The 26,472-nt window shown below is 35.1% G+C and overlaps 4 protein-coding genes across 7 annotated transcripts; 1 reads left to right on the forward strand and 3 right to left on the reverse strand.

Moving 5' to 3' along the window:
* Positions 1–678: 678 nt before the first annotated feature.
* On the reverse strand, positions 679–6,063 carry LOC141387279 (uncharacterized). Its single transcript, XM_073956753.1, has 2 exons — positions 5,186–6,063; positions 679–4,357 (listed from the first exon to the last, which is right to left on the reverse strand). The coding sequence occupies exons 1-2, from the start codon at positions 5,400–5,402 to the stop codon at positions 3,540–3,542; spliced, it is 1,035 nt and encodes a 344-aa protein (XP_073812854.1). The 5' UTR covers positions 5,403–6,063; the 3' UTR covers positions 679–3,539.
* mEFTu2 (mitochondrial translation elongation factor Tu 2) lies at positions 5,064–15,897 on the forward strand. Of its 3 annotated transcripts, none has more exons than XM_073956752.1 (5): positions 5,064–5,320; positions 14,138–14,675; positions 14,735–15,271; positions 15,369–15,597; positions 15,659–15,897. In XM_073956752.1, the coding sequence occupies exons 2-5, from the start codon at positions 14,214–14,216 to the stop codon at positions 15,859–15,861; spliced, it is 1,431 nt and encodes a 476-aa protein (XP_073812853.1). In that variant the 5' UTR covers positions 5,064–5,320; positions 14,138–14,213; the 3' UTR covers positions 15,862–15,897. The 3 variants fall into 3 exon arrangements, with proteins under 3 accessions (XP_073812853.1, XP_073812851.1, XP_073812852.1); XM_073956750.1 differs by having other exon boundaries at positions 5,078–5,320; positions 14,205–14,675; XM_073956751.1 differs by lacking the exon at positions 5,064–5,320 and adding an exon at positions 14,019–14,137 and having other exon boundaries at positions 14,205–14,675.
* On the reverse strand, positions 6,516–9,355 carry LOC141387276 (mesoderm induction early response protein 1). The gene is made up of 4 exons (XM_073956748.1): positions 8,293–9,355; positions 7,781–8,229; positions 7,544–7,720; positions 6,516–7,475 (listed from the first exon to the last, which is right to left on the reverse strand). The coding sequence occupies exons 1-4, from the start codon at positions 9,032–9,034 to the stop codon at positions 7,041–7,043; spliced, it is 1,803 nt and encodes a 600-aa protein (XP_073812849.1). The 5' UTR covers positions 9,035–9,355; the 3' UTR covers positions 6,516–7,040.
* didum (dilute class unconventional myosin) lies at positions 15,880–25,033 on the reverse strand. 2 transcript variants are annotated; one of them, XM_073956736.1, is made up of 16 exons: positions 24,589–25,033; positions 23,199–24,012; positions 22,892–23,016; positions 22,721–22,834; positions 22,169–22,657; positions 22,004–22,097; positions 21,717–21,943; positions 21,598–21,627; positions 20,932–21,045; positions 18,536–20,867; positions 18,339–18,465; positions 18,145–18,276; positions 17,228–17,750; positions 17,036–17,167; positions 16,880–16,972; positions 15,880–16,808 (listed from the first exon to the last, which is right to left on the reverse strand). In XM_073956736.1, exons 1-16 carry the CDS (start codon positions 24,613–24,615, stop codon positions 16,671–16,673), a joined length of 5,511 nt encoding a protein of 1,836 aa, XP_073812837.1. In that variant the 5' UTR covers positions 24,616–25,033; the 3' UTR covers positions 15,880–16,670. The 2 variants fall into 2 exon arrangements, with proteins under 2 accessions (XP_073812837.1, XP_073812838.1); XM_073956737.1 differs by lacking the exon at positions 21,598–21,627.
* Positions 25,034–26,472: the final 1,439 nt, after the last annotated feature.

The raw sequence follows: 26,472 nt of genomic DNA on the forward strand, positions 1-26,472 counted from the left end.
ACGGGGTATATTTCAGGATTTCGTGAAAAGTAATTTTGTGAAATTGGTGTAGTTCATGAAATTATTTCATTGAAATCACTCTAGTACCACACTTATGAGAACATGAAATTCGGCCCATAGAGCCCTTATTCGAACGGCCTTTTTGTTTTGATTTTGCATCTTTATCGTCATGTGTTTCTTCATCTTTCGTTTCAGAGATGCCATATCGCGAAAAGATAAACGGTCATTTCACATTCTCTGTGTATGTTTTGAAGGCGTCGGTTGGTGTAATAATTATTATAATAATAATTGTGTTAATATATATTATATACGAATATTTTAGATATTTAACATAATTGTATGTATTGAGTGTTTCAATTGAAAATTATTTTATAAAAGCCTGAAGTTCAACGAAAAATCCTGTGTGTGTGATGTGCAATTGTATAAACTTTAACACTTATGGTTAGCAAGGACTATCTACATATGAATCCATGAAAAAATTTTCAGCACGATACGCGGCGCGGTGCCTGAAGCAATATAAAAAAGACTTGTGTGTGCGTGCCTGGTGTGACGACGAGTTGAAAGTTGTCAAAACCCCATTCCCCATGATGTGGGAATTTAGATACTTTAGACTTACCCATCTAAAAGATATATGAAGACCCGTGTTCCGTGTTGCTTGAGGTACATATATGGAATTAATTTTATTTTTTTATGATATCAATTTATTTACATTCAAAACAAAGGAAGCCGGAAGCCATTTAAGGCCAATTATACATGTATTGGGAGATTAACTTAATATAGTGATAAACTATGATGGAAGGAACAGATTTAAAAACTAGCAATAAAAAGAGACACCCAGTCATATTTATATTGTAGAATTATAGATAAAGAATAGCAAAAAAAAAAAAACATCCCAAATCTGCGGTAACATTTTGAAGCCAATATACTTACAGTAAGGACTCCAAAACAGATAGCATGGAATGCTAAACCAAACTTTGCCTCTTCATGGCACCTCCATAGAACGTGAATTATTGTTAATCATGGACAAGGTATGTACGCAATTTAATTTGTTAATTTGAATTTTAACCAATTAGAGTCAAATATCTCTATAACGTAGAACTTGGGGACCGATGAATTACTACGTTATAGAGAAAATTCGTTAGAGATATTATTTTGTGTGAGACTTTCAACTTGTGTCTTAAAAAAACTTCTTTATAGGGAAGGTCTTTATAGTTTAATTTGACTGTAATAACTTAATGGTCCAATTGGAATTGTAATTACTGGGGAATGAAGAGAGAAAACTCATACATGTTATATTAGTTTACGTATGTGTTATATGTGTAGCCATAAATTTTAAACTAGTAACTTAAATACATATGTATGTATATACTAGAAGGGTACAAAAGTTACTAATATGCACTAGGGGATAGAAATGGAGTTGTGAAGTTATGTATTAGAGTCCGTTGTGGGTGTGTAGGGTTAAGTAGGAGGATCATCGTCAACTGGGATGGTACTAAAAGGTAGTCATCTCTAGATCAACTTACATAGTATAATAATATCATGTTATGTCGGTTGGATATAGGAAAGATCATGGTAGTGACAACAATAACTTCAATATTCCATAGACTTCGAATAATAACATTTATATGCCTAAAAATATACCTGGATAATGTTAAGTGGATATATGATGCTTTGCCAAACAAACGGAGAAGTCCAGCAACCAAACTAGGAAATTTAACCAACACCTTTCCACGGGAAATGTCGGAACCGAATTTATCAACATGCTTTAGGAATAGTTTTAATTACAAAGATGGCTGAAGAGAACGCCTGTTTTGCAGATACATATACTTGTATTTTGCATCTCCAAAGATTGTGATTATCATTTATTAGCGAAATTTGTTGATAGGTATTTGGTGGATTAACATTGGAGACTCTCTATATTTTCCAGGTTTACACTTAATAAATTTAACCAATTTAAAGTATTCGTGTACGGCACCAACCTATTCATATCTGAAATGAATATTTTTTGATATTGTTTTTGTATATTTTACTCAAAAAGTTGCAAATTGTATGCAGTTGTAATAAAATATAAAACAACCCAGCAAAATTTAACGGAAGGGGTTCTTTGCGATGACGTGATTTCATGTCATCTTTTGCATTGGTTCAAAGGAAGTCGTGGAAGATCCGATCTTTTCATTAGGATTTGAACCAATGCAAAGGAAGTCGTGAAAGATCCGATCTTTTCATCAGCATTTGTACCCATTCCATCGATCCAATAGAGATGATGTTTGTGTTTTTATTTGCACACCTGTTTATTTTCATTTTGGTATGTTCCAGTACTGCAAAAATCTACTAATTTTTACTATTTTTTCCGATAACATAAAGGAAAAATTGTTACGTTGTAAAAATAAGTAGATTCTTGCAGTTTCTGGAACAGACCAAAGTTGTTAGAACTGTCGTCGTGATGTTGTCTTACATTTCCTGCATATCAAACAACTAAAACTTCTAAACAATTGGTATTATATGAAGTCCCAACCATCGAGCTAAAAATAGAATCGGACTGCACACATTGCTATTTTAAAAGTTCCCTTGTCTGTTCTAAATCTGACATAGAATGAAATCAATCAAATCTCGCTTCTTGGAATTTGAAAAAAAGTCCGAAACGAAAAGGAACAAGAATCTGAAAATAAAGAAGAAACTACTTTTGGAAAGAAATAACAAAATAAAATAAATAACAAAATTATATAAATTATATAAAAATACTTAAAGGGGTGCATTTGGAGTCCATGTCGAAATCTGAACTGGTGATGGGAAGATAATTGAAAAAACCTTTTGTAAGATGAAAGAATATCAGTTGCGGAGAACGGAGGTAGTAATCTTTTGCGTTGCAGCGGTGGTGATTACATTGCAATTTTGGATGTAAACTTTTGAAAAACTAAACTGATAAATTAATTGTAGTTATTTCATGAATTCGTTTGAATTAATAAAGAGTTTTGTTTTTCATGAAAACCATATTTCAATACAGCATTTCCATTTTCCAAACAATACATGAAAATTTCATGCCAAGGGGTTGGTGAAAATGACATGCCAAAGCATTGGTTAAAATGACATGTCAAAGCATGGGTGAAAATGACGTGTCAAAGCATTGGTGAAAATGACATGTCAACTCATTGGTGGAAATGACATGCCAAAGCATTGGTGGAAATGACATGTCAACGCATTGGTTAAAATGACATGCTTAGGATCCAGAAAAGAACGTCATCTTTTGGGGTCCACGCTCATATAAAATTCATCGATGAAGATGCTAAAAAGATGACATGCTAGATCACTTGCACCCATGATTGAATGTCATCTTTGGCATCGAACATTTTGCTGGGAAACTATTAAAATCTATGTTATAAAATTCAAATATATTTCACATAATTTTTTAATTCAAAATAATACTTTCTTCGATATACATACATATGTAAGTAAAACTAATTAATGACAATTTAATTGGATTGACGTCAGTTTTAATAAATCAAATAGTAGCAGAGGAGTTCACTTTTGTCTTGCCTTCCTTAGCCAAACTCTTTAATAAAAACATCCTGTAGTTTTTGCCTGACCTGCAGTTTTCTTTGCTCATTCACCTTTCGTAGGTATGGCAATAAACTTAGCAGAAACATGCGATCTGAATCTTCTTCAACGGCGGCTTCCAAACAGGGCTCGGTATTCGTTGCCATATCTTGATGCATTTTAAAATTTGCAATTGTAATTTTGTTCATGCGAGTACCGTCAATGCTATTCATTTCATCTAATGCTGATTTTTCATTCTCGTTCTTACTACCGTGGGGGCTTTGAAGATTCTCTTCTACCGATACCGCATCTTCATCAAACTGATCGTCATCTTCGTCGTCATCATCTTCATCGTCATGCAAGCCATTCGTCATCATACGTTGTTGCTGTTCAAAAAATTCAGTCTTATCGTCCTTGTGGTGATAGTTTAAAGAACCTGCCGCAGAGGTTTCGGAAGATTCGGAAGCCTCTAACTTGATTCGTTTATTTGCCGGGGTCGCGTTACTTTGAAATATAGCAGCAAATTCAGAAAAATTAAATTGATTATGTATTGCGGTGTCGAATTGTGTTTCGGGTAGTGTATTCGAGTTGGATGGTACCCGATGATGTTGACGCTGACCAGCACTGTGTAGCTCTTGCCAATAATATGATTGTTCTCTGAGGCGGTGATGTCGCATAACATTTTCGGCTACTGCCGGTTCCATGAATCGCATGTCATTATAAAAACGCCATGTTGTTGGAGGTTCTGATGACAAGGTGTTGCGTATGAAAACTTTGCGAAAGTTGTCTCTTAAATGTCCCCATTTTATGCGGCAAATATCGGCTGAAAATGTATGTATGTACATTCACTTTTATTGTGCATTTTGTATAGGAAATTTATAATTTAATAATTTAATCAAAAATAAAAAAAATAAAATCAAACAGCTGAAAAAGCCAAATCTGAAAAATTCACTTTGCCGAGATGAAATCATGATATTGGTAGCGATCAGCAAATTTTGCTATGCTTGTCAGTTCGTTTTGTAAACATTACTCTCTGCAATCAAAATAAAAAAAGTAAAAAAAACTATAAACCTGAAAAAAATTAATTGAATTGATAGTTCAACTTCTATTGGCTGCCACTGTGGTGTAATGGTAGGCACACCAACCATGCTGGCTGAATGTCCGGGTTAGAATCCCTGATCAGACAACATAACACTTTCAATGGTGGTAAAATGTTGGCGAGATTTCCTGACTATTTTAGCCTTGTAAAACTTCTCGGCAAGACTGTTCGGACTCGGCGATAATAGTAAGTCCCATATCAATGAACTATTATATGATATGAGAGAAGTTAAGATTAGTTAAGATCAGGATGATGCAACCTCCTCAATTATGATGGCCCAGATTTGTATTTACTACCATTCGATTGTGCAACAAGCAAATTCAAATGAAAATATTAACGGTCAGAATTGCAACTCTGGGCAATTTTAGTTCAGTACCAAATACTCTCCACCGTACTCTCCACTTGTCAGATGTTACCTTATAACTTGTCCGCTTTTGAACAGACGTACAAACACACGGTCACGGTTTACGGTTGTTTAATAGACTACTTGTGTATGTAACTTGTTCACTACACAAAATAAAAAAAAAATAAAACAAACACACACACACCTACCTGGGAGATGAACTTCTGAGCTAACTTGTTGCCATAGCAAATTTATATCCGATCTCTTTTGGCCATTATTTGTACGTATCCATAGATTTGGTCTTTGCGAGACAGATGCAATCAATTTCTTCACCACTTCAATGGGTAATTTTGCAGTATTTGTATGATGGGTAAAATTGTTGTATTTGCTTCCTGCTCCTGTTGTTGTATGATGATGTTGTTGCATATTGCTTGCCGTAAACGAACACTTCCACTATTTGTTTGTTGTGATGATGCGTTTTCCTTCTTAACAAAACAGTGCTCCTCACATTCCACTCTGACACTGATGTCGAGATCTACTGAAAACTTTAACTAAGCCCTCATCAACATGATCGTTCACACATCCATTCATACGAACAACGAATAGAGACGCTCTATCTGCAAAAGAGTTGAGCTGTGAGAGACGAATAGTGTGCTTTTTCCGGATACGCTTCCGTTAAAGTTTGGTTTGTTGTTGTTATGGTCTGTATATGAATTTTGTGTGTAAGAGCGAATTTTTGTTTGCATTTTGTTTTCATTGTTTCTTTATTACCAGGTTCGTTTTAAGCTAATCTCAGTATTTAGTGTTTATCTGAAAGTCGAGTAAATGTAATAGCCGTAAAATGTAACTCTGCCAACTAGTTTTCATCGTTCACTATTTAAATTTGTGAAATAAATATGAGTGGAACATGTCTGCCTTATATCTGAAAAGCGATTCAGAAGTACAGAATCGTCGTACGAAAGTGGAAAAATTAAAAGTGTCCATCACTTTTTTTATTTCCGATTTTTTTTGGTATATTAGCGACAAAGCGATAAGACTTCCTGATAGCCACCGTTTCAGTTTTTTCTACATATTTTCTTCGAATTTGAAGGGGTTAGATTTTACGGAATGGAATTACTTTGTCATGCATGTTAGGTATGATTGAGCGAGAGAAATTTATATACAGAACTGTGATAAAGTTGTACACTTCCAAAAGGAATAATTTAGACAATGACTGACTTCCGAAACGTCAGTTGCTTTGTATTCGTGCATGAAACTAGGGGTTCTTAGATCGAGTACCATACTAGAGTAATTTTATGAAATTGGAGTAGTGGGGAACTCGATCTAAGAACCCCTAGTTTCATGCACGACTACAAAGCAACTGACGTTTCGGAAGTCAGCCGATATTTGAATATTTCGATTTCATACAAGAGATCTTTTTGCCTATTAGATATGTACATAAATTTGAAGGACTATTCCTTCAAAGAAAATGAATATACAATATACAAAGTCCTTCAAATTTATAAAGTACATAACTTCAAAATGAAAACAACGTTTTGGTTCATTTATTTGAATTTTAATATTAGAAAAAAGAAAACTAATGTAAGGAATAATTTTATTCATAGGGCAAAAACAAATTGGTTTCTAAATAGAAATCAACACACCGCTTCGGTGAATAAATCATCACATACTCTTAAAAGAATCGGATGTCGTGAATACGTAACTATATATGTATAGCTTTAAATTGTTTAAAAGATAAAAAACGAAAAAAAAAAAAATCATTTTGTTTGCATCCATTATAAACTGTACAAATAACAAAAACTAACTTTGTTATAACGCACAAAATAAATATGTGTAATTCAAATATGAACAGCCTGTTTTTTCGACTGTGAATGCCCATCATATTGTTGTTATACTAGACTTATTACTGCGACTTTTCTTTTTATTGCGAATGCATCTCTGAACCACTACGATACGTTTGAGTCTTCTCTGAAGACGTTGATTGGAATTCTGCTGCTGTTGATTGCGTAAACGAATTGTCGTTACACGTTTTTGTGGACGTTTAAACTTCGTTTTAGGTTGTCATCATTTTGCCAAGGCCGCCGAGGACGACGTGGATAGGACTATCGCTGATGTATTATCAATGGGGCTACTAATGTCGTTGTTAACGTTATTACTTGAACGCCTTCTTTGTTGAACCTTATCTAGATTTATGCCCGAAGAGGTGGTATTGGTGTTTGCTCCTATCGTCGATGTCGTAGAAGTCGGCGTATTTGACGACATAATGGATATATTCTTCTGTGAATTTCTTCGTGTGCTTGTTGCAGATATTACATTATTAACCGGCGATCCCACGGGCGTTGTTACGGATGCAGGATTGGAGCCATATTCATTGTCTTCATTCAAGTAAATGTCCATATGATCCACAGTATCGGTGTTTGCAAAATTGTGATCCCTTCTTTCGCTTTTCTTCCACAAGTAGTAAAATTGTACCAATTCACGCATTGTTCTTGTTCGCACCTGTGAAATGAAATCAATAACGGCGATAAGTTACACATTTCTTCTTTTTGTGTAATGTAAAATTTCACCTGATTCTGACGAATCTTTAGAAAATCTTTGCCATACTTTTGTATACCCTCTTCAAATTTCTGACATTCCTCCTCTGACCACAGGCTCATACTGTCGGTCATGGGTAGAGCATTTAGACGTTTGCGTCGTAGAGCTTCTTTAAAATCGTAACCACATTGAACCAGCAAGTGCAGTGCCTTAAAATGCATTCCAATTTAAAATGTTCGTAACCATAATATAATTTCATTTATAAGTACCTGTTCATTGTCCTTAACAACCGCTGGTACATCATCCAATGTAGAACTCGTTTGTGGGCTAGTCTTCTTTTCGCCGTTTGCCATTAGTGAATTGTTCTCAATGTTATCTTGATTCGTCTCCAGGACATCTCCATTTTCCTTATTTGTTGCTGTATTTTGAGATTCAAAAATATCGGAATTTTCATCATCAACAGTTTGGTTTCTGTTGATATCTCTAATTTTAAGTAAATATGCCTCAACTTCTCGCTCCGTAACTTGACTTGGTTCCCATATCAGTAGATCCTCATTTTCATATGGCAAAATGTCACCATATTGTGAAAGACCCGGAATAAAAGCCTGATATGAAGGTCCTATCATTACCTTCTTCTTGTATTCCTCATCTTCCTCCTCGTCCACACCTTCTTCCTCTTCTTCATCCTCAACACCGTAAAGTGTCTCCAAAGGAATGTCTGGAAGAAAGACAATTATAAACAGAACAACTAAATCGTCAAGTTTTTGATATGTGTGTGTACCTTTATCTACGTCGGCTACATTGCCAAATGTTCCCTCAGGATACAAATCCAATAAGTGGGTCCGCCTTACTGTTGGTACCACCTCCGTTTCATCGACCTTTTTGCATTCGTCGTCTTCCAATGTTTCATCATCTTCGTCGTCTTGTAACTTATCTTGTTCAACAGAGGTTTTTTCATCATTACTCTCACTGGTGATTGTGTAGTCCTCGTTATTTTTAATGGCAACAGTAGTTGTATTAGAAGCACCTTCTTCCTCAGTCATCTGTTTATCTGTACTACAGACACCATTCGCTGGTGCTACCGCCGTTAATGGCGATTTCTGTTTCGTCTTATGTTTCTTTTTGCTCGATTTCTTCGATTTTTTTCGAAGGGGTTCCCCATACTGTAATGGAGGTAAAGCCTGATATTTCGCTAATAACTCTTCTAATGGAATTTCACTTTCCTGCTTTAAAGTATTGATTTCTTCCTCGGCATCCTCCAGTGCTCCTAAAGCTTCTTCTTCATTAAGGGTTTGTTCGTCATCAAAGTCATTCACCATCATTTCTATCGTTGGCTCGAAAGTTTCATCTTTGCTTGCCGAAGACGATGAAGATGGGGACATGGGATCGGGAAAGACATCATTTATATTAAGGCTTGGCGAGACTTTCCGTTCCCTTTTTGCCATGGGAGGTTTTAGCAATGCATCATCGTCCAGCGTAACATTTTGTACCTCAACTTCACTTCTTATTTCCGCAGCTTCCATCTTGTGTATTTTTTTAAATTTTTATGCTTGCGTCTTATGTTTATTTTCCTTTTCTAAAGTGTGTTTGTTTTTCCTTTTCTTTTGAAACGGTGCTTGGCGTAAACAATTATTCACAGCGAATTTTTCGCATTATAATTTTGATTCTGAGAATATGGGAAGCACAATTTAGGCAATTCAGATGTTAATTTCTAATTATTTTTAATATTTTTTGCAAAAAATAAGAGTTTTTGAGATTAGAGTTTAGTTCACGGAAACAGTTCAATCAACGATTCATTGAAAAGAACGTATGAACTAGTTCAGTCGATATATTCAATTCTAGTCATGGCACAATTACCAAGGTAGTGGTGTGGTATCGTAAAATGTTGAATATGTTATGTCAAAAGTTTCTATATGTTGTTGGGGAAATTACAACAAAAATAATTTTTTATAAAAAGATTTGACTTTCATATTCGAACAGCTGGTGTGATACCACATCCTGGGTAATTGTGCCATGATTTCAGTTCACTGAACTTTTATCGATGAAACGAACAATTTTCAGGACTTTAAGAACTACTCAGTATAGCTAAACTATTTATTCATATAATTTTAGTTGAGTTGTAATTCAACTATTTTATAGTTGTAGTATAGCTTTCCTCAATAAGGTGTATATTACATTTTTTATTATTTTTGCCATCCCCAAAAGTAATCAATTTTAACTACATCCCACTTTAAACTTGTTGTTTTTAAATTTGAAAACAACAAATATGAGATTAAGCTCGACTTACATACAAATAGTAAGTAAAACACACATCTCAACAAAACTGCCGAAGTGAATCTATTATTTGTTATATATAAATATTGTGAAATTGCATATGAAATGCGTAAATGAATAGGAAATATTGTTACTTTTGTGAGTAGTTCCGATTCTTATGCTTGGTTTACATTTACGAAATCCACTCGATTTCAACTGTCAATTTCTTTGCGTAAACGTCAAATGAAAACTCATCCGAAATCCATTGGATTTCATTTGACGTTTAAGCAATGGAATTGACAGTTGAAATCGAATGGATTTCGTAAATGTAAACCAAGCATTAGAATACGTTTTATACAGTTATCAACTGCTTTTCATGGGTAGTTTCAAACCTTTAATATATTAATGCTCTGTTCCAGAATAAAAAAGTTTTTACAATTTTTACCACTTTTACACATTTTGCGTTCCCGTACACAAAATTTATATGAAAATCGTTTACGACTTTTACCACTTTATAAAGTACGGGAACAGGCCATAAAAGATAAATTTTTAACAATATTAGCTTCGTTCTCGTACTTTTTAATGGTAAAACTCGTAAAAGAGAGAACTGCAAAAAATTTGTTCTCACACACAAGTTTTTTGAAATAGTTCGGGAACGGAAAAATGGAAAATACGTCAAAAAGACTGGAACAAATGCCAAAGTCGGCGTATCAGCCAATCAGACGCCGGCAACCATGTTACTATTTTTTTACTCGCCCAAATTTGTCGTGTAAAAAGTTTTTAAAGAGAGCGTCATTCAGCGCCATTTTTGTTTAAAGAGAAGTGAACATTTTACAACTTTTTTGTGTACGGGAACGCTTTTCCGAGTAAAATGTGTAAAAGTCGAAAAATTGTAAAAACTTTTTAGTTCTGGAACACAGCTAATAGGTGTGTCTTTTTACGTGATAATTTGTATTAATTATTACGAAATGTTACTAAATGCTGTCTTTTTACACAAAAGTTCAGTAAAAGAGAGCGAAGTGAGAGATCAATTTTGACAGTTGTTTGCTGAAAAATTGCTAAAAGTTGTTGAAATAATTTTTCCCAGCAACATTTAGCAAGTTCGATCAGCTGTTTTTTTAATCATCTGCTAATGTTCAGCTGCTCAATGTTTATCTTATTTGTGTGGAAAAATATTATAAATATTACGATTCAGCTATATTTATTGATTGTTTTATTAATATATTAATTATTTTGCTTAAAATTGAATAACTTTTTCATTGCTTTGGAATTAGTTTTTCTTTCATGCATTGTCGCCAATGTTTTTGTTTTGGTTATTAACCCTCCGTTGGACACCTGAGTCTAGCCAGGCCTTTTTCATTTTATTTTGCATTTTAAACTGGGTTAAAATAAAGCTATGGACCTGAGATTTCAGGTAGCTTCATGAAATGTTCTTACCTTTCCAACGAAAGAAACATGAAGTCAAAAGGATCACCAGAAAAGGAGCTACAAGGATTTTTTGACATACATATCACATTCGAAACACATGAGTCTGGCCAGACTCCACCTATTTTTTATTGAAAATTTTCCAAAATTTTTCCTAAAATTGGAACTTTTTCTACATTATTTGACAGAATGAGTACCAGTTTTTGAAATTTGTCGCATTTCACCCTACCATGTCTTCAAAATTGCACGTAAAAAGGTCGCAAAAGTAGGAGATGGGTTTGAAATCAGTGTACGTACCACAACCTAAAAATATCCCTTGGAAATAGGGTTACATATTTATTTTAGACAATTTTACACATAACTGGACAAATAAAACCCATAACAAAGCCTTTATGCTCTTTTTGTGGAGTGGAATGGTTCAAATATAGGATTCTCCATATGAATTAGAAGAACATCCTTAGGACATATGCCCTCATTTACTTATTGATATTATCGATATTGCACTGCAATAAGCTGTAAAGTCATAAAATACACTCTATTCATTCAGAGTAATACCCCAAAATATAATATAATACATTAAACTTATATAAAAATAGGATTTTCGAGCATAGAGACAAGAAAAGTACGAATTTTTACTCCATAGGCATATGTCCGTTTTTACTAACTTGATAAAATTAATTAAATTTAGTGTTTTTCGGTATGTTTTTTTGACAAATAACGATTATATATGTAGGATTAGGATCCTTAAAACATATTCTACAACTTTTTATACGAAAATATTAATTAAGTTTACTAAAAAATTTATATTTATTACATGGGTCTGGCCAGACTCATGTGTTACGAATGTGACAAACAATATCGGTGTCCAACGAAGGGTTAACTGTTGTTCTTGCTAAATTTTACTAAATTCTGGCTTTTTACTTTTTTCTCTATTTTCGTATCAAAGAGTAAAATCTCTCTTACTCTCTGAAAAGAAGTTACTGAATAATTATTACTGAAAAAGTAAAAAGACACAACTATTATTATTATATTAATGTAATTTTGTTTAAGTAGTAAGCGACACTTTTTATTTATACTTTATATAAATCTTGCTATTTTAATCCATGGTATAAATAGAAAGGTATAACAGAGCTCACATCTGATTTCAATTTTTTTTCTGAGTGTGACCGACTTTTGTCAATGTGAAGTTTATATTTTGTGTGTGTATGTGTTTGTTTTGAAAAATATTAAAAATGTTTTCAAAATAGATTCAAAATGAATTGCAATGAAATCGTTAATTACAGAGCCGTTGTAGAATATATTTATCAAACTTAATTTGAAAATAAGTTTTTGACCGTGGGTCGATGTATATGTGAAAACAAATATTTATGTTTCATTCATATTCGCGTTATTTTAACGAATTGGATAAAATGACAAACAATATCAAACAAACAAGGGCGACCTGTTGCATATGCCAGTATAACAATTCTGACAGGAAGCGGGCATACGGGTAGGGTTGAATTTCTATCGTTTTTTCGAACCTGTTCTACCTTCCTTATTGTACCATGTTTTAATCGAATTGTAGTTTACAGTCCTTAGGTCGTAATACTGGACATTATTGTTAAATAAATAAATGAATGAATAAATAAATAAAATAAATATATGGCCTGCTCCAAAACTCCAAGAATCTATAACTTCTCCTTTTTTTTGCTTTGATAATATAAAGGAAAAATTGTTATCATATTAAAAATGTGTAGATTCTTGCAGGTTTTGGAACAGGCATACTCTCCGTATTTCGTCTTATTTTCATTCCAAAATACTATTCAACTGTAAAAAGTTATAAATTAATAGCTTTTAACATGCACATATTACGGGGCTACTTGCACTGCTATTATTTTGCACACGAAAAAACCTTGCTCAGCAGAAAACTTTAACGAAGTTTCTCAATAGTTGCATATTTATTGGTCTGTTCCAGTACTGCAAGAATCTATTAATGTTTACTATTTTTTCGATAACATAAAGCAAAAAAGTGTTATCGTAGTAGTAGCTCCTTGCAGCTTCTGGAACACTGCATAGGAAAAATACATATTTTAGCCCATGAGGTCCGGCACCATACCCTGCGTTTACAGATAGTAGGAAAGTTGACTTCATGTATCGATTGTCAAAATTCCAAAACTTGCTTGTGTGACGTAGGCGTCCAAATAACTGCAAAAACAGTTGTAAAATTATGAATGAAAATTATCGATTTCTTTTTGTTTTCCGTTCACATATTTTGTTTTTGTACATATTCTTTAGTTTTCAGCACATTTGAATTATCATCTCACTTCTTTTTCACAAAAATGTCAAAAATTTGTTAACCCGACTGTCTGTGGGAAAATGGTGGACAGCTGGAAGACAGTCGACAAATGAATGTATGTGTTAGTAAATCAGAGTTGTTTTGAAGACAAACTGTCTGGTGTAAACGTTTAGTTATAAGCATTCGCCTGATGCAGATAATTAACAGCCAGTTTCTGTATGTCGAAAGAAGAATGTGTGCGAATGAAACACGCCCGAACTTTAGTTTTCGACACAATTTTATCTTTGCTTTTGCTTCAAAACAAAAAACAATGTTGAAAAACACACAAGAGTTTGGACGTGTTTCTTTCGCACACATTCTTCTTTCGACATACAGAAACTGGCTGTTAATTGCTTTAAGGATTTATAGCAGCATTATCGCAAGTTTCGTAAATAGCAGTTTCGCACAGCTATTATTTTGCACGAGACTGTACATATGTATGTGATAGATAGAAAATACTCCAATATAATAGAATGCTTTTTTCTGTTTTTATAATTTTTTGCAATTTTTATCATAAAAAAACGGGAACGGAGCTTATGTCACTGCTCACGTTCAAACAGCTGTTTTTGACTTTTAACGTTATGTTTAATTAACGTAAAATACGTCGGGAAAGAATTATTTTGATTATTTTCAGGTAAATGAAAAGTCCTTTTTTGAATGAAACTTCCATTACCACTTCACCTCTTCGCTTTCTCTAATAGATATTCAATATGAGGCCTCCTTTGTTAGGCAGTCTGAGTAAGCTGTTGTTGCGTCACGAGCAACTACAACGACATGCCACAACAATTCTTTCACGGAATTGCTATTATCTAAAGAAACACAATCGAAACCAAGTAGGCAATCTCGGAGTTCGAAATATACTGCCCACCACATTATCGTCTACAAGGTTCTATTGTACAGCCGTCAAATCCCCTAAATTAGACGTAGCTAAGCCACATTGTAATGTTGGAACTATTGGCCATGTCGATCATGGTAAAACCACTCTTACTGCCGCCATAACAAGGGTTCTGTCCAAAAAAGGCCTGTCGGATTTTGTATCCTATGATCAGATTGACAGAGCCCCCGAAGAAAAAGCGAGAGGTATTACCATCAATGCATGTCACATTGGATATGAAACACCATTGCGAACCTATGCCCATACTGATTGTCCAGGACACGCGGATTACATAAAGGTAGACTTACATAGGCCATTGTAATGCTATTCATCTTTTAAAGGTTGTTTTTATTAAAGAATATGATCTCGGGAGCTTCTCAGATGGATGGTGCTATTTTGGTTGTTGCAGCCACTGATGGACAAATGCCACAAACTAGAGAACACTTGTTGCTGGCAAAACAAGTTGGTATTCAGCGTATTATTGTTTTCATAAACAAAGCTGATTTGGTAGACCAGGAAGTCTTGGAACTGGTGGAAATTGAAATGCGCGAAATGTTGACAGATTTTGGTTTCGATGGCATAAACACGCCTGTAGTTTGTGGTTCAGCGTTGTTAGCTTTGCGTGACGACCCCTCGCCATTCGGTGTTCCAGCAATAGAGAAGTTACTTGATCAAATAGATGCATACGTACAAACACCTAAAAGAGACATTGAATCGCCTTTCCAATTGCCCATAGATAATGCATTTACTGTTCCTGGTCGTGGAACAGTTGTTGTGGGAACAATTAAACGGGGTACGGTTCTTAAAAATGCAGAATGTGATCTTTTAGGATTCAATCAAAATATCAAGACATCAGTGGGAGATATTCAAATATTTAGGAAGAGTGTACCCAAAGTAAGTCAATGGAAATTTCAATGCAATCTAAACTTCACTTAAGAAGTGTTGTTGACGGCGTTCCTGATATCTATTCATTCATTTACAATATATTTAGGCGATTGCTGGAGAAAATGTTGGTGTACTGCTGCGAGGCGTTAAAATCTCCAGCGTAGAGCGTGGTATGCTTCTCACCCAACAGGGTTCCGAAGATATATCGAATCATTTTCTTGCATCCATGTATTTGTTGTCACGAAGCGAAGGCGGAAGATCAAAACCAATGCTTTCAAAATATATTCAACAACTTTTCAGTGTTACATGGAATGTTCCTGCCCGCATTGACATGAGTAAGTTTTTCCTTACATTCTTTGAACAATGTTTCGTATAACAGATATGAAATTATTTTAGTTCCCGCCAATGGAATGCTAATGCCTGGAGATCATGCCAATGTTAGAATTACATTATTACGGAAAATGGTTATGACTCCCGGACAGGCATTCACGATACGTGAAAATGGTGCTACGGTGGCAACTGGAATGATATTGGAGCGTAAAGCATCCGTTGACATACCAAAAAATAAGCTATCGAAGGCTGCTGTTAATGAAGATTAAAAGTGTTAATAAAACAGATTTGTTATATGAACAACATTTGCTTTATTTGTATTCATTTATTTTCAAAGAGACTTTTTTCTTCGAATAGCTAATCGATTTGACTAATAATACATACCATAATAAATATAATCATGTATACATTTACTATATATTTTTGTATATATAAATACGAATATTGTATATTTAAATAATTTATTTTTTAAAGTCTCTTCACCCATCAGAGATAGACTTGTAACATTTGTTTAAGTACTCGCGGTCTTCTCTCAGCAAAAAATAAAAAAAACTACACAAGATATACAAATGCATGTTGGCATTGTGTGTAAACAAACAAAACAGAGGCAAGTTAAAACAGGAATCTAGAGTTTTCTATAGGATATAGAGTTTGTTGGAGTATTCTATAAATATATAAATTAACAAGACAATTTCTAGAGGTTAGTAGTTAGCGCGGTACTTTGAATATTTCATATTTAAATCAGGTATCAATTGTTTCGTTTCGTTCTCTTGCAAGGCAATAAGGCATGTGTTTCTTCATACATATAATTTTGAGTTCCACTCATATAAGGTATCAATCAACTAATTTTTGTACAGCATTAGCCAATTAAATATATAATTTTTACACGGAAGCACTATAGAAAATATTGTTTTGGAATGTTCTTTTTAAAAAAATAATACAGAATATAACATAAAATCTTGTTTGACATACGTACGTATGTATATACATATGTGTGTGTGTGTAAATACTAACAGAACTAATAGGTGGTGTGGTTTAGGAATGTTTGCGTTTCATGGTAATCCAGATCAAAATTCAATTAGATTTTTTGCAGCAAATCATCTAAGCCCAAATGTTTGGGAATTTCAATTTCTTCTAATTTTATGTCACTATATTTGAAAACAACTTTAAAGGCGTGAATGAATTTCTGATCCATGGTAAATTCGTCATTCTGAATCTGTAAAAGAGCAAATCGAAGACATCAATTAATATTTTAAAACCAACACCAAACAACGCGCAAATACAGACCATAGCACGAGCATTGAGAGCCTCGGTTAATTTTTCAATGAATTTATTCGTGATTTCACTTTCATAGTCATCCAATTTATAGGACTTCATTATCTAAAAAATCAACATGAAATTAGTAGAAATGCATTAGAGTTGATTACAACACCACCACCTTACCTTTAATACTTGGGCTGTATTCAAGTTCGTACTTAAATCGCAAATACTTTGCACATCGTTTTCACTTTTACGAGATTGCAACAATTGCGAGACTTGTTTCAGGGGTGCCAAAGGTGTTAGAACCTCATTGGACTAAAAATAAAAAAATTTAAATTCAATTCAATCAAGTGCGACTACTTCTTCTTTACTTACCATTTTCTTGTCCCTCACCCAATCTTCAATGTGACCCAAGTTGTATCGTATAATCATACCAGTTTCCCACATACAAATATCACCGCGCAACATGAGGCAGTTCATTGCTACGGCACATATAAAGTACATTATTTGGTTGAAAATTTGTTCAGAATAGCAGCGATCCAGGCCAAAATGTGTGAATTGCTTATAGAAATGTTCCAATTGGTGTATCAATTGTTTCCATGCTGCTATCTTTACGTGTTCCGGAGAATTGTTGTTTGACATACTTCTGCCAAGCAAACCAGTCTGCGATGGACCTCTTTGTATCTCATCGTTATCCAGAATTGCCGGTACAATGTATGGTTCCAGTAAACCTTCGATTTGCCTCACCAAAGCTTCATATAATTTCATTATAATCTCCAAAATGACCCGTCGATATTCAAACAGATTGAAATTCTTTAACTGTTGTTGATTTTGCTTTTCCGTATTAAACTTGACATATTCTTCAACGTCACCATATTGCTTTAGCAGATTCAGTAGACTAGAACGAAAGATAAGCGTTATGTAAAAACAAACATTGTTCCACAACATCCCATACGGGACAAGGGAGACTTCTCTCATATCAATGAGTGCACACCGATTCATATTTAGCTCAATGATATGGGACCTACTGTTTATCGCCGAGTCCGAACGGCGTGTCCTAAGACACCATTTATAGAGAAGTTTTTCAAGGCTGAAATACTCAGGAAATGTCGCCAACATTACTGAGGGGTATTTTGCCACCGTTGAAAAATGTTTGGTGTTGCCTGGCCGGGGAATCGAACCACCGACCTTCTGCGTGCAAGGCGGGCGTGCATACCATTGCACCACGGTGGCACCCAAGCGTTATGTATTCCCTTCAATTTAGTTTAAAAAAAACATCCATCCACACTTACGTTATCGAGTTAACCAACCACAAAATACGATACTCGGTTACATGGGCATTGCGATGGACTTTTTTAATTTGTTTTACAAATTTACTGAGTAGAGTGCGCACATCCTCGTCAGCATTTATGAGATCAGTATAACTGTAAAAAGAAAAGGAAATTTCGCAAAAAAGAAGAAACAATATGGTACTCCTCACTCTTACCGTATACACATGAAAAGGACATAGGCTGGAAAACCAGGCAAAAGACCAATCGCCACTCGGGCTGTCATATCGCTGACCAAACGTTGGAAAATCTTGTCCAGATCCTCACTGCGGAACTTCATCAAACCTAGAAATGATAAATATAGGGGGGCCCTCATTCATCACTGAGAACACAAATACGAGTGATTCCACTTTACCTTGGTAATTCTTCGGCTTTTGTTTGCCAACGGCAACATCGGAGTTTGTTATTGTAATACTGGAAACTAGATTTGTTTCTTTAGTCGGTGACACATGTTCCGAAATACCGTTTTCTTGCAGTCTTAGCGTTAATTTGTCACTTCTGTGTTTCAGGGCTTCAAACTTCTTGATGAATGCATTTAACTCCTCCTGTACTTGCGAATACTGGAGCATCGATTTCTTTAGTTCGTGTTTCAGATAACGATTTGTTTGCTGTAAAACATTTGGATCGGTTGCATCCACCGTTTCATCTACTCCACCTTGCAATACCTCTTGCAGCTGATTATTTTCCTCACGCAAATCTTCAATTTGACGTGTAAGTTCCGCGAAATGGGCATTATTTTCTTCCGTCAAGGCTCTCAACTCCAACTCTAGTTGTCTGTTGACCATTTTTTGTGCTTGGAAAGCATCCATAAGCTCGTTATCCTGCAAGCTATTTGAGTCTGAATTCCTCAACGACAGACTATCGTTGCCGAATGATTTCAAAGATTGCGTCTGTTGTTGAAGAACAGATTTAAGCTGGATGCATTCTTCGCGGCGACGTTTTAATTCCTCCTGCAAAGCATTGTGTTGAGCTTCCAATTCGTGCATCTCGGCGCCATTACGTATACTCTGACGCAGCAGTTCATAGTCATGTCGTAGTTTTTCATTTTCAACCTCGAGTTCAGATACACGCAGTGAATCCTCTGTTGGTCTATGCAATCCAATTGCCTTATCCAATTGGGATTTGATGGCCTTATTGTATTTCTTTTCTTCTTCTAATAGGTTGCGTAGTTTTATGAGTATCACGGTATTCTCACTCTTGGGCGTGGATGTCATTTCCAAACTTCGTCGGAATGCTTCGGGCGATGTTCGGCTAAGGTCATTTACATTAAGTGAATGATTGTTCTTCTGGTCCAAAAGATGTTTGGTGGAGCTGTATCCAGCATCCTCTTCGGTGTGACTTGATGCATTGCTGATAGATCGTACATGATGTGAAACCGGAGCATAGTCTCCAACTATGCCAGATTGTTTTTGTAGCAATTGAAGGTCTAATTTCAAATGGTAATTCTCATTTTCCAGGATTTCCTTTTCTTTGATAATTTTGCGATAGACTTCGTGAATTTCGTTGTTATCAATGTCCGTAATAACGCGTTCTCGTTGGTAACCAGACTCAGACAGATTGAGTTTTTCTGTCATATCTTCCAGCTGTTTACGAAGTTCCTCATTTTCTGTAGACAAGATCAACTTCTGTTTGGTCCATTCCTCTTGGTTGCGTGCATTTTCCTCTACCAGTTGCATTTTCTCATCTCTTTCCACCTCCAATTGTTTTGAAAGAGATACAATCTTTTCTTCTCTTTCGGCAGCAACAAGTCTCAAGTTTTTCAATTCTTGTTCCAAATTTTTCTTTGTTTCCAATTTGATTTTTAAAACAGATATCTCACTGTTCTTGTGTTTCAGATGACTGTTCTCCTTATTCAGGTCATCGATGCGCTGCTGCATGGAAATGATCTTGTTCTCCAGACCTTTGTACAAATTCTGTATGTGTGAAATTGTCTTTGCTTCCGCTTTCAGGGCCTTAAACTGACGCTTAGCCAAAAATCTGCGCACAGCCGACTGACAAATAATAATTTGCCTTCTTCTCTTGTGGTATGCTCTACGAGCCAAATAGCCTCTAACAAAACGTTGGATTTGTACGGCACGATAGTGATCCATTGCCTCCTGGAATCGACGCCTAGCCAACATACCTCTTGCATATTGTTGAATGCCGCAAATTGATCGCCTCAATCGCAAATAACGTCTGCGACATAGCCAGCCACGAGCATACTTAGATATGACTATGGCGGCACGAGCTTCGCGCAAGGCTTGTGCCTTCTTTCGGGCCAAATAGCCGCGTGCATAACGCTGAATTCCCAGTGCTGTACGCTGCAAACGAAGGTATCTGCGACGACAAATGAAACGACGTATTACACTTTGTATGGTTATTATGTATTTCTTTCGTAGATTAGCTCTGATTTGCTCCAAATAGGCCACCTGACCGGCTCTGAAGAATATCTGTGTATTGCCAAAACGATATTTATCCTCATCGGATATCCATTTTTGAACAATATTACGGCACGTTTGTTTGAGATCGTTTTTATTAATTAGAGAGCGATGACACAGCAACTGGTAACGCATATAGAAATCCATGTAAGTCCAGCGCGAAGGAAAGCCAGCTGCAGAAATGCGAACTGTTTCCAATACACCACATGCTCTTAACTGTTGTACAATTTTTGGTGCGTCCCATTTGAAGGCAACCTTATCGTCGTTAGGCTGTAAAGCAATATGATCGTGTTGTAAGATTTATTGAGTTGTCTATTAAGGATAACCTACTTACTTTTATGCAGCGTACATAGTGCGGAGTGGTGGCATGTAAAGTGGCAATAAGTGAAGATAAACTATCGCGGAACTGAGAACCCACAGAGCGTCGATGTTGTTTGGATGGCGTAACCTATGGAAGAGACATTCAATTAGAAATTTGACAATAAGAAGAGGAAGTCAGAGTGTGCACCATTAACAAATATTTGAAACCCTTCTAAGCTTTATTAATGCATTCCACCTTACTAATAATTGTTAGTCAAACATACTTAGTAATTATAAAAATTTGTTTATTTTCTCGACAAAGAAAATATAGTCTATATTTTTGATCGTGGTTCTAATCTGTTAGAGATTTATGCCGTGCGAACACATATATAACCCATAAACTACCAATATTGCGTTAATATAATTAATGGTATGTTCCAGAACTGCAAGAATCCACAATTTTGACTATTTTTTCAATATCACAAAGGAAAAATTGTTATCGCAGTAAAAATGTGTAGATTCTTGCTGGTTCTGGAACAGAGCAAAAGTTAGTAACAGTGGTTAGATTTATGTAAGCCATGCTCTTACGTATAAAATCGCACATTAAGCAAAACTCTCGAGTTAGTTGTTAATTTTTGTTCTATTTTGAAGCTATTTCTTATTACCACTTAGAGTAAATAATCAAAAGAAAATCACTAACTCTTCGTCTTGGTTCTGTGGCTACCTCACCCTGTTTTCGATGGGGAAAAACAAAATTTATAAAAAATTAAAATCATAAAAAATGATTGCAACAGTCTGTCGTAACTTGCACATTCGTACCTGTTTTCGAGCTGCACTTATTACTACACGTCCGCCCAAGGTATGCGTTTTTGCTGCATCGGCACTTAAGGTATCAATTTCCTCCATTTCCATTAATTGCTTGCATAGAGACATTTTTGATGAGCGAAGCACGTTAACCAGTTCTTTGGAGACGGTATCGCGATTTTTCTCCAGAAATCCCATAACATCGTACTCCACAGTATCGGAAAAATGTTTAACGGAAAAGCCTAATAATGGGTTAGAAACAAATAGATACATTTTTATTATGCTTGAAGAACAACACTTACTTGTATTTCCAAATCGTGGTTTTTCAAAGTGAGGATATTTGGCACATTTTTCCACCAGTTTTCGAGCCCAACTTTCATCAGATCCCTTAGGCATCTTTATAAGATTAAACACAAATTTCATACCTATATAATAAACAATAATGTTTATCTTTTCTCGCTACTCACCCTGCACTCTTCATCCAAAAGATCCAATACACCCAATTTGGATTCGATCAAATCTATACAAGGCTGATTGTCATAGAAGTCGATCATAGTCCAACTAATACCTTCCTTCAAATACTCCTCTTGTTCCAATTTGAAAACATGTTGATTGAATTGTTGCTGTAATTTCTCATTGGCGTAATTTATGCAGAATTGTTCAAATGAATTGATTTCAAATGTCTCAAAGCCATATATGTCCAATACACCAATGAAACAAGACTGCTTGCGATCATTGTTCAAACCCTTGTTAATGACACTGACAATATATTGAAATAGTCTGGCATAGATATGCTTGGCAAGGGCGTCTCTTGCAGCTTCAGCTGTGGCAATATTAATGGGTATAAGCACTAATTCACTAACAGATTCTATTTGACGAGTTTTAAGCCATTTTCTTAAATCGTCTGAGTTAATTTTTAGCAGTTCACCAAGAACACGTAAATGCAAGTCATCGTGCTGCAAGGTAAAGCACATGTAAATTATTCAAGAAATCAAATTTCACTAAGAAAATATTCTTACATATATTTCGCAGCCATCTGGATCGATTTCATCTGAATTCTTTTTCTGTTTGTGGCTAAACTTCACATTTCCCAAATGTAAAATACCAGCCAAAATATTTAGAATATCTGAAATCTACAGAAAATACTTTTATAAAACATATTTTCTCCGATAAATCTTTTCGCTACCAACCTGTCTGGAATCAAAGCCTAAAATTTCCATTGCTTGTATGGTTTCTTTAAATTGATCCTTGTCAGAGACTTTATCAATGTCAGGAGATTGTCCCATATTCAAATATTCAAATTTATCTTGGTGATCTGAGGGGAAAGAAAGAGACAAATGACATCACAAACTTGTCACTAATGGTCTGTTCCAGAACTGCAAGAATCTACTAATTTTTACTATTTTTTCCGATAACATAAAGGAAAAAATGTTAATAGTAGATTCTTGCAGGTTCTGGAACAGAGCAAATGTATACTTTACAGTGGATGTACTTTACCTAAGATCAATTCAGGATACTCATTCCTAGCCGAACACAATTGATAGAATATGTGATAATTACGTTCTCCCATGGACTGAAAAACGACTCTTGATTTTTCCAATAGATAGGTGTGCATAGTGGCACCTGTTAGATTCATTACTCCCATATTATTCTTAAACAATAACTTTGTGAATTTGCCAAAACGAGAACTGTTGTCATTACGTGTTGTTTTCGCGTTACCAAATGCTTCCATTATTGGCGACGATGCTAATACCTTGCGTTCAACTTGGGTCTCCGACTCTGAACCGCCAACAGCAGCAAAGTAACGCATGGCATATTTGGCCGACACTGTTTTACCAGCTCCAGATTCGCCACTTACAATAATACTGAGATTGCATTTCTCCCTTTCTAAGCGTGTATAGGCCTCTTCGGACAATGCAAATATGTGAGGCTCCAATTCGCCCATGGAGCGCCCACGGTATGCTCTAATAATATTTGATCCATACAATGGCAGTTCAGCATAAGGATTTATGGCCACCAGAATTATACCACAATACGTGTAGATAATCTGCCTTTCACAAAAACGCACCCGCAAATTGTGTAGAACTCCTGGTTCATGCAGATATGACAGCGATGTCAGGTCATTTTGTCCAATTAGAATGGTAGGATTTCGTAGTGGTGGCAAATCACTGCCATCCTCCTTTACGGGTACATCAAGAAATTTGCCACTTTCAAGTTGTACTTTGAGGCTAGTTTTGCCACGCTGGTAATTTTCTTCCAACACTGCACTTTCCCATACTGTGTCGGAGTTTGGCAGCCAAACTTTGCATCCCTGAAAAAGAAAAGTAAACAAAATTTTCAATTAATCATCACCATTAGAATTGAAATTTGCTGAAAAGTATCGAAGGGAATGCGTCACCACTGATAAAGAAAACATTGTTAAATATACTCTATATCAAGTGGAAGATAGTAAATGTTTTTACTTCGTGTGGCTATGTCATCTTCAAAGGTTTTCAACACAAACACCCTCACATAAATAAAACGAAATATAATCTATCAATAAGCATACAAAAATCAGTAGTGCTCATATTTCTAAACCACCTTCACTGGGGTATACGATGTTATTGTGGTAGGAATGGGATGTTAGCCTAGAAACATAGCTAACGTTAATGTAGTTGTATTAAGTATGATGTTAGTTCGAATATTTCTAATAATAGTACAATTTTAAATATAACTATAAACAAAAAAGCAAGCTGTAACCTATATTTCGAAATCATAATCAATCAATAGTCGTCATGTTGTCACTGTGAATGTGGCAAATTCTGTTTGTTTTTCCACGCAAGAACAAACAATACTTATCATTGGCTAGCCTTCCCAACAATAAACGATGATGAATCCATATAAATACCTTTGCATAAAGTTCTTCACTTGACATTATTATCGAGAAGATTTTTGGAGATTAAATATACAATTTTAATATTTCCGGCATTAATGTCGCTTATTAAAACCCAAATCATGAAAATCTACTGCCTATGGTTATATTGTTGTTATCTGTTACATTCTATACACAAATTTACACAATTTACAGTTACATGTATTTTGTTATTTTTGTTTTTATTTCAAAGGAGATTTTGTATTTGATCACGAAAATTCTTTTGAATTCAAAATATTTGCTAACAAAATTTAGAGACCAAATTATCTTTTCAGAGTTAATTACTCTGTAACGGGAAAATTGAACAAAAAAGAAAATTTTAACTTTCAACTTATGGTTTTGACGTTGACAAATTGGTTGGTTGGACAAATTGACAAAAGCAAAAAAATAGAAGTGTTATGTAGTTCGAATGAATTGAACTGGCATATTCACTGGAAAAAGCTTGGGAATTAGAAAATATAAGGACCAAACCTAATATTTTACGTTGTGTGAAAATACCTTGTCTCAACGTAAAGCGGGGTACACACGATCAGTTTTGACTGTCGATTTTTCGGAATTATCGAAACTTTCCCATTATTTTGGCGTTCTTAGGTCGAGTTCCTCAATACAGTAATTTCATAAAATACTTAACTCCAAAGCCACACACTGAAACTTTTATACGAACTTTTCCCATTATTTTGGCGTTCTTAGGTCGAGTTCCCCAATACAGTAATTTCATAAAATCACTTTAGTATGGAACTCGATCTATAAGCGCCAAAATAATGGGAAAGTTTCGTATGAAAGTTGCAGCGTGTAGCTTTAGAGTTAGTATGGAACTCGATCTATAAACCCCAAAATAATGGGAAAGTTTCATATGAAAGTTTCTGCGTGTGGCTTTAAAGTTACTGTATTTGGGAACTCGACCTAAGAACGCCAAAATAATGGGAAAGTTTCGTATGAAAGTTTCAGCGTGTGGCTTTAGAATTTAGTATGGAACTCGATCTAGGGACGCCTAATTTCATGAAATTTTTTCAACGAACCACTCTAGTAAACAAAATACTGTAACAGTCGTGGAGTATGGTCACAACGGGTGGCCATAGCCAACATACATAGCCGTAGTGCGGCAACCCTCTCATAGTCAAAAAAAAAAAAAACACTCTAGTGTGAACCAGGAGAGGACAGTAGAGCTGGCAAAAAATCGATGGCACTATCGATAATATTGATTATTATTTAAAAATTCAGTATCGATAGATATGTTTGCCTATCGATATTATCGGAATAAAAACCCCTTACCTGAAATCCATTGAAATAAATAGAAATTTCGCTGCTTTACGGTTATGTGTGGTTAGAAAGTAAGTCCGTAGTCACACGTACACATTTTTCGGTAAAATAAATGGTCTGTTCCAGTACTGCAAGAATCTACTAATTTTTACTATTTTTTTCGATATCATAAAGGAAAAATTGTTATCGTAGTTAAAAATTGTAGCTTCTTGCAGGTTCTGGAACACGCATAAAGTGTATTTTTTACATTTTTTTTATAAAATAAAAATAAAAGTAATTGTTTATTGTCCTTTACATTTCTGTGAACTACTTTTACATAATTTGAAGAAAATCATTGACATTTCCGCCATTTTCATCTCTAAATTAATGTCGATGACAACTTAACGATAATATCGATAGCAATCGATATTTTAAAACGTTATATCGAAAATATCTAATGTTGGGAATATCGATGGTTTGCCAGCTCTACAGGACAGTTGAGAGTATGTATTGTCAAAAACCCGAAACTTGCCTGTGTGACGTAAGCGACCCGACAACTGCAAAAACAGTTGTAACATTATGAATGAAAATCATCGATTTATTTTTGTTTTCCGTCCACAT

Source organism: Musca autumnalis, unplaced genomic scaffold, assembly GCF_047663935.1.
Source record: "Musca autumnalis isolate F117 unplaced genomic scaffold, ASM4766393v1 scaffold_5, whole genome shotgun sequence".
Taxonomy (NCBI): domain Eukaryota; kingdom Metazoa; phylum Arthropoda; class Insecta; order Diptera; family Muscidae; genus Musca; species Musca autumnalis.

What these genes read in the sequence shown, in the direction of transcription:
- mEFTu2 (XM_073956750.1), top strand. Translation starts at nt 5,291, where the DNA reads ATGCAATCAATTTCTTCACCACTTCAATGG. An exon ending in TTTCTTCACCACTTCAATGG is followed by an intron (nt 5,321 to 14,204) that starts GTAATTTTGCAG and finishes TTTCTCTAATAG; the next exon opens with ATATTCAATATGAGGCCTCC. An exon ending in TTAGGAAGAGTGTACCCAAA is followed by an intron (nt 15,272 to 15,368) that starts GTAAGTCAATGG and finishes CAATATATTTAG; the next exon opens with GCGATTGCTGGAGAAAATGT.
- LOC141387279 (XM_073956753.1), bottom strand. Translation starts at nt 5,402, where the DNA reads ATGCAACAACATCATCATACAACAACAGGAGCAGGAAGCAAATACAAC. An exon ending in CTCAGAAGTTCATCTCCCAG is followed by an intron (nt 4,358 to 5,185) that starts GTAGGTGTGTGT and finishes ATACATTTTCAG; the next exon opens with CCGATATTTGCCGCATAAAA.
- LOC141387276 (XM_073956748.1), bottom strand. Translation starts at nt 9,034, where the DNA reads ATGGAAGCTGCGGAAATAAGAAGTGAAGTTGAGGTACAAAATGTTACG. An exon ending in TGTAGCCGACGTAGATAAAG is followed by an intron (nt 8,230 to 8,292) that starts GTACACACACAT and finishes TCTTTCTTCCAG; the next exon opens with ACATTCCTTTGGAGACACTT. An exon ending in TAAAGATTCGTCAGAATCAG is followed by an intron (nt 7,476 to 7,543) that starts GTGAAATTTTAC and finishes TTCATTTCACAG; the next exon opens with GTGCGAACAAGAACAATGCG.
- didum (XM_073956736.1), bottom strand. Translation starts at nt 24,615, where the DNA reads ATGTCAAGTGAAGAACTTTATGCAAAG. An exon ending in TTTTGGATGAAGAGTGCAGG is followed by an intron (nt 22,098 to 22,168) that starts GTGAGTAGCGAG and finishes AATCTTATAAAG; the next exon opens with ATGCCTAAGGGATCTGATGA. An exon ending in TGGTTGGTTAACTCGATAAC is followed by an intron (nt 17,751 to 18,144) that starts GTAAGTGTGGAT and finishes CTTTCGTTCTAG; the next exon opens with TCTACTGAATCTGCTAAAGC.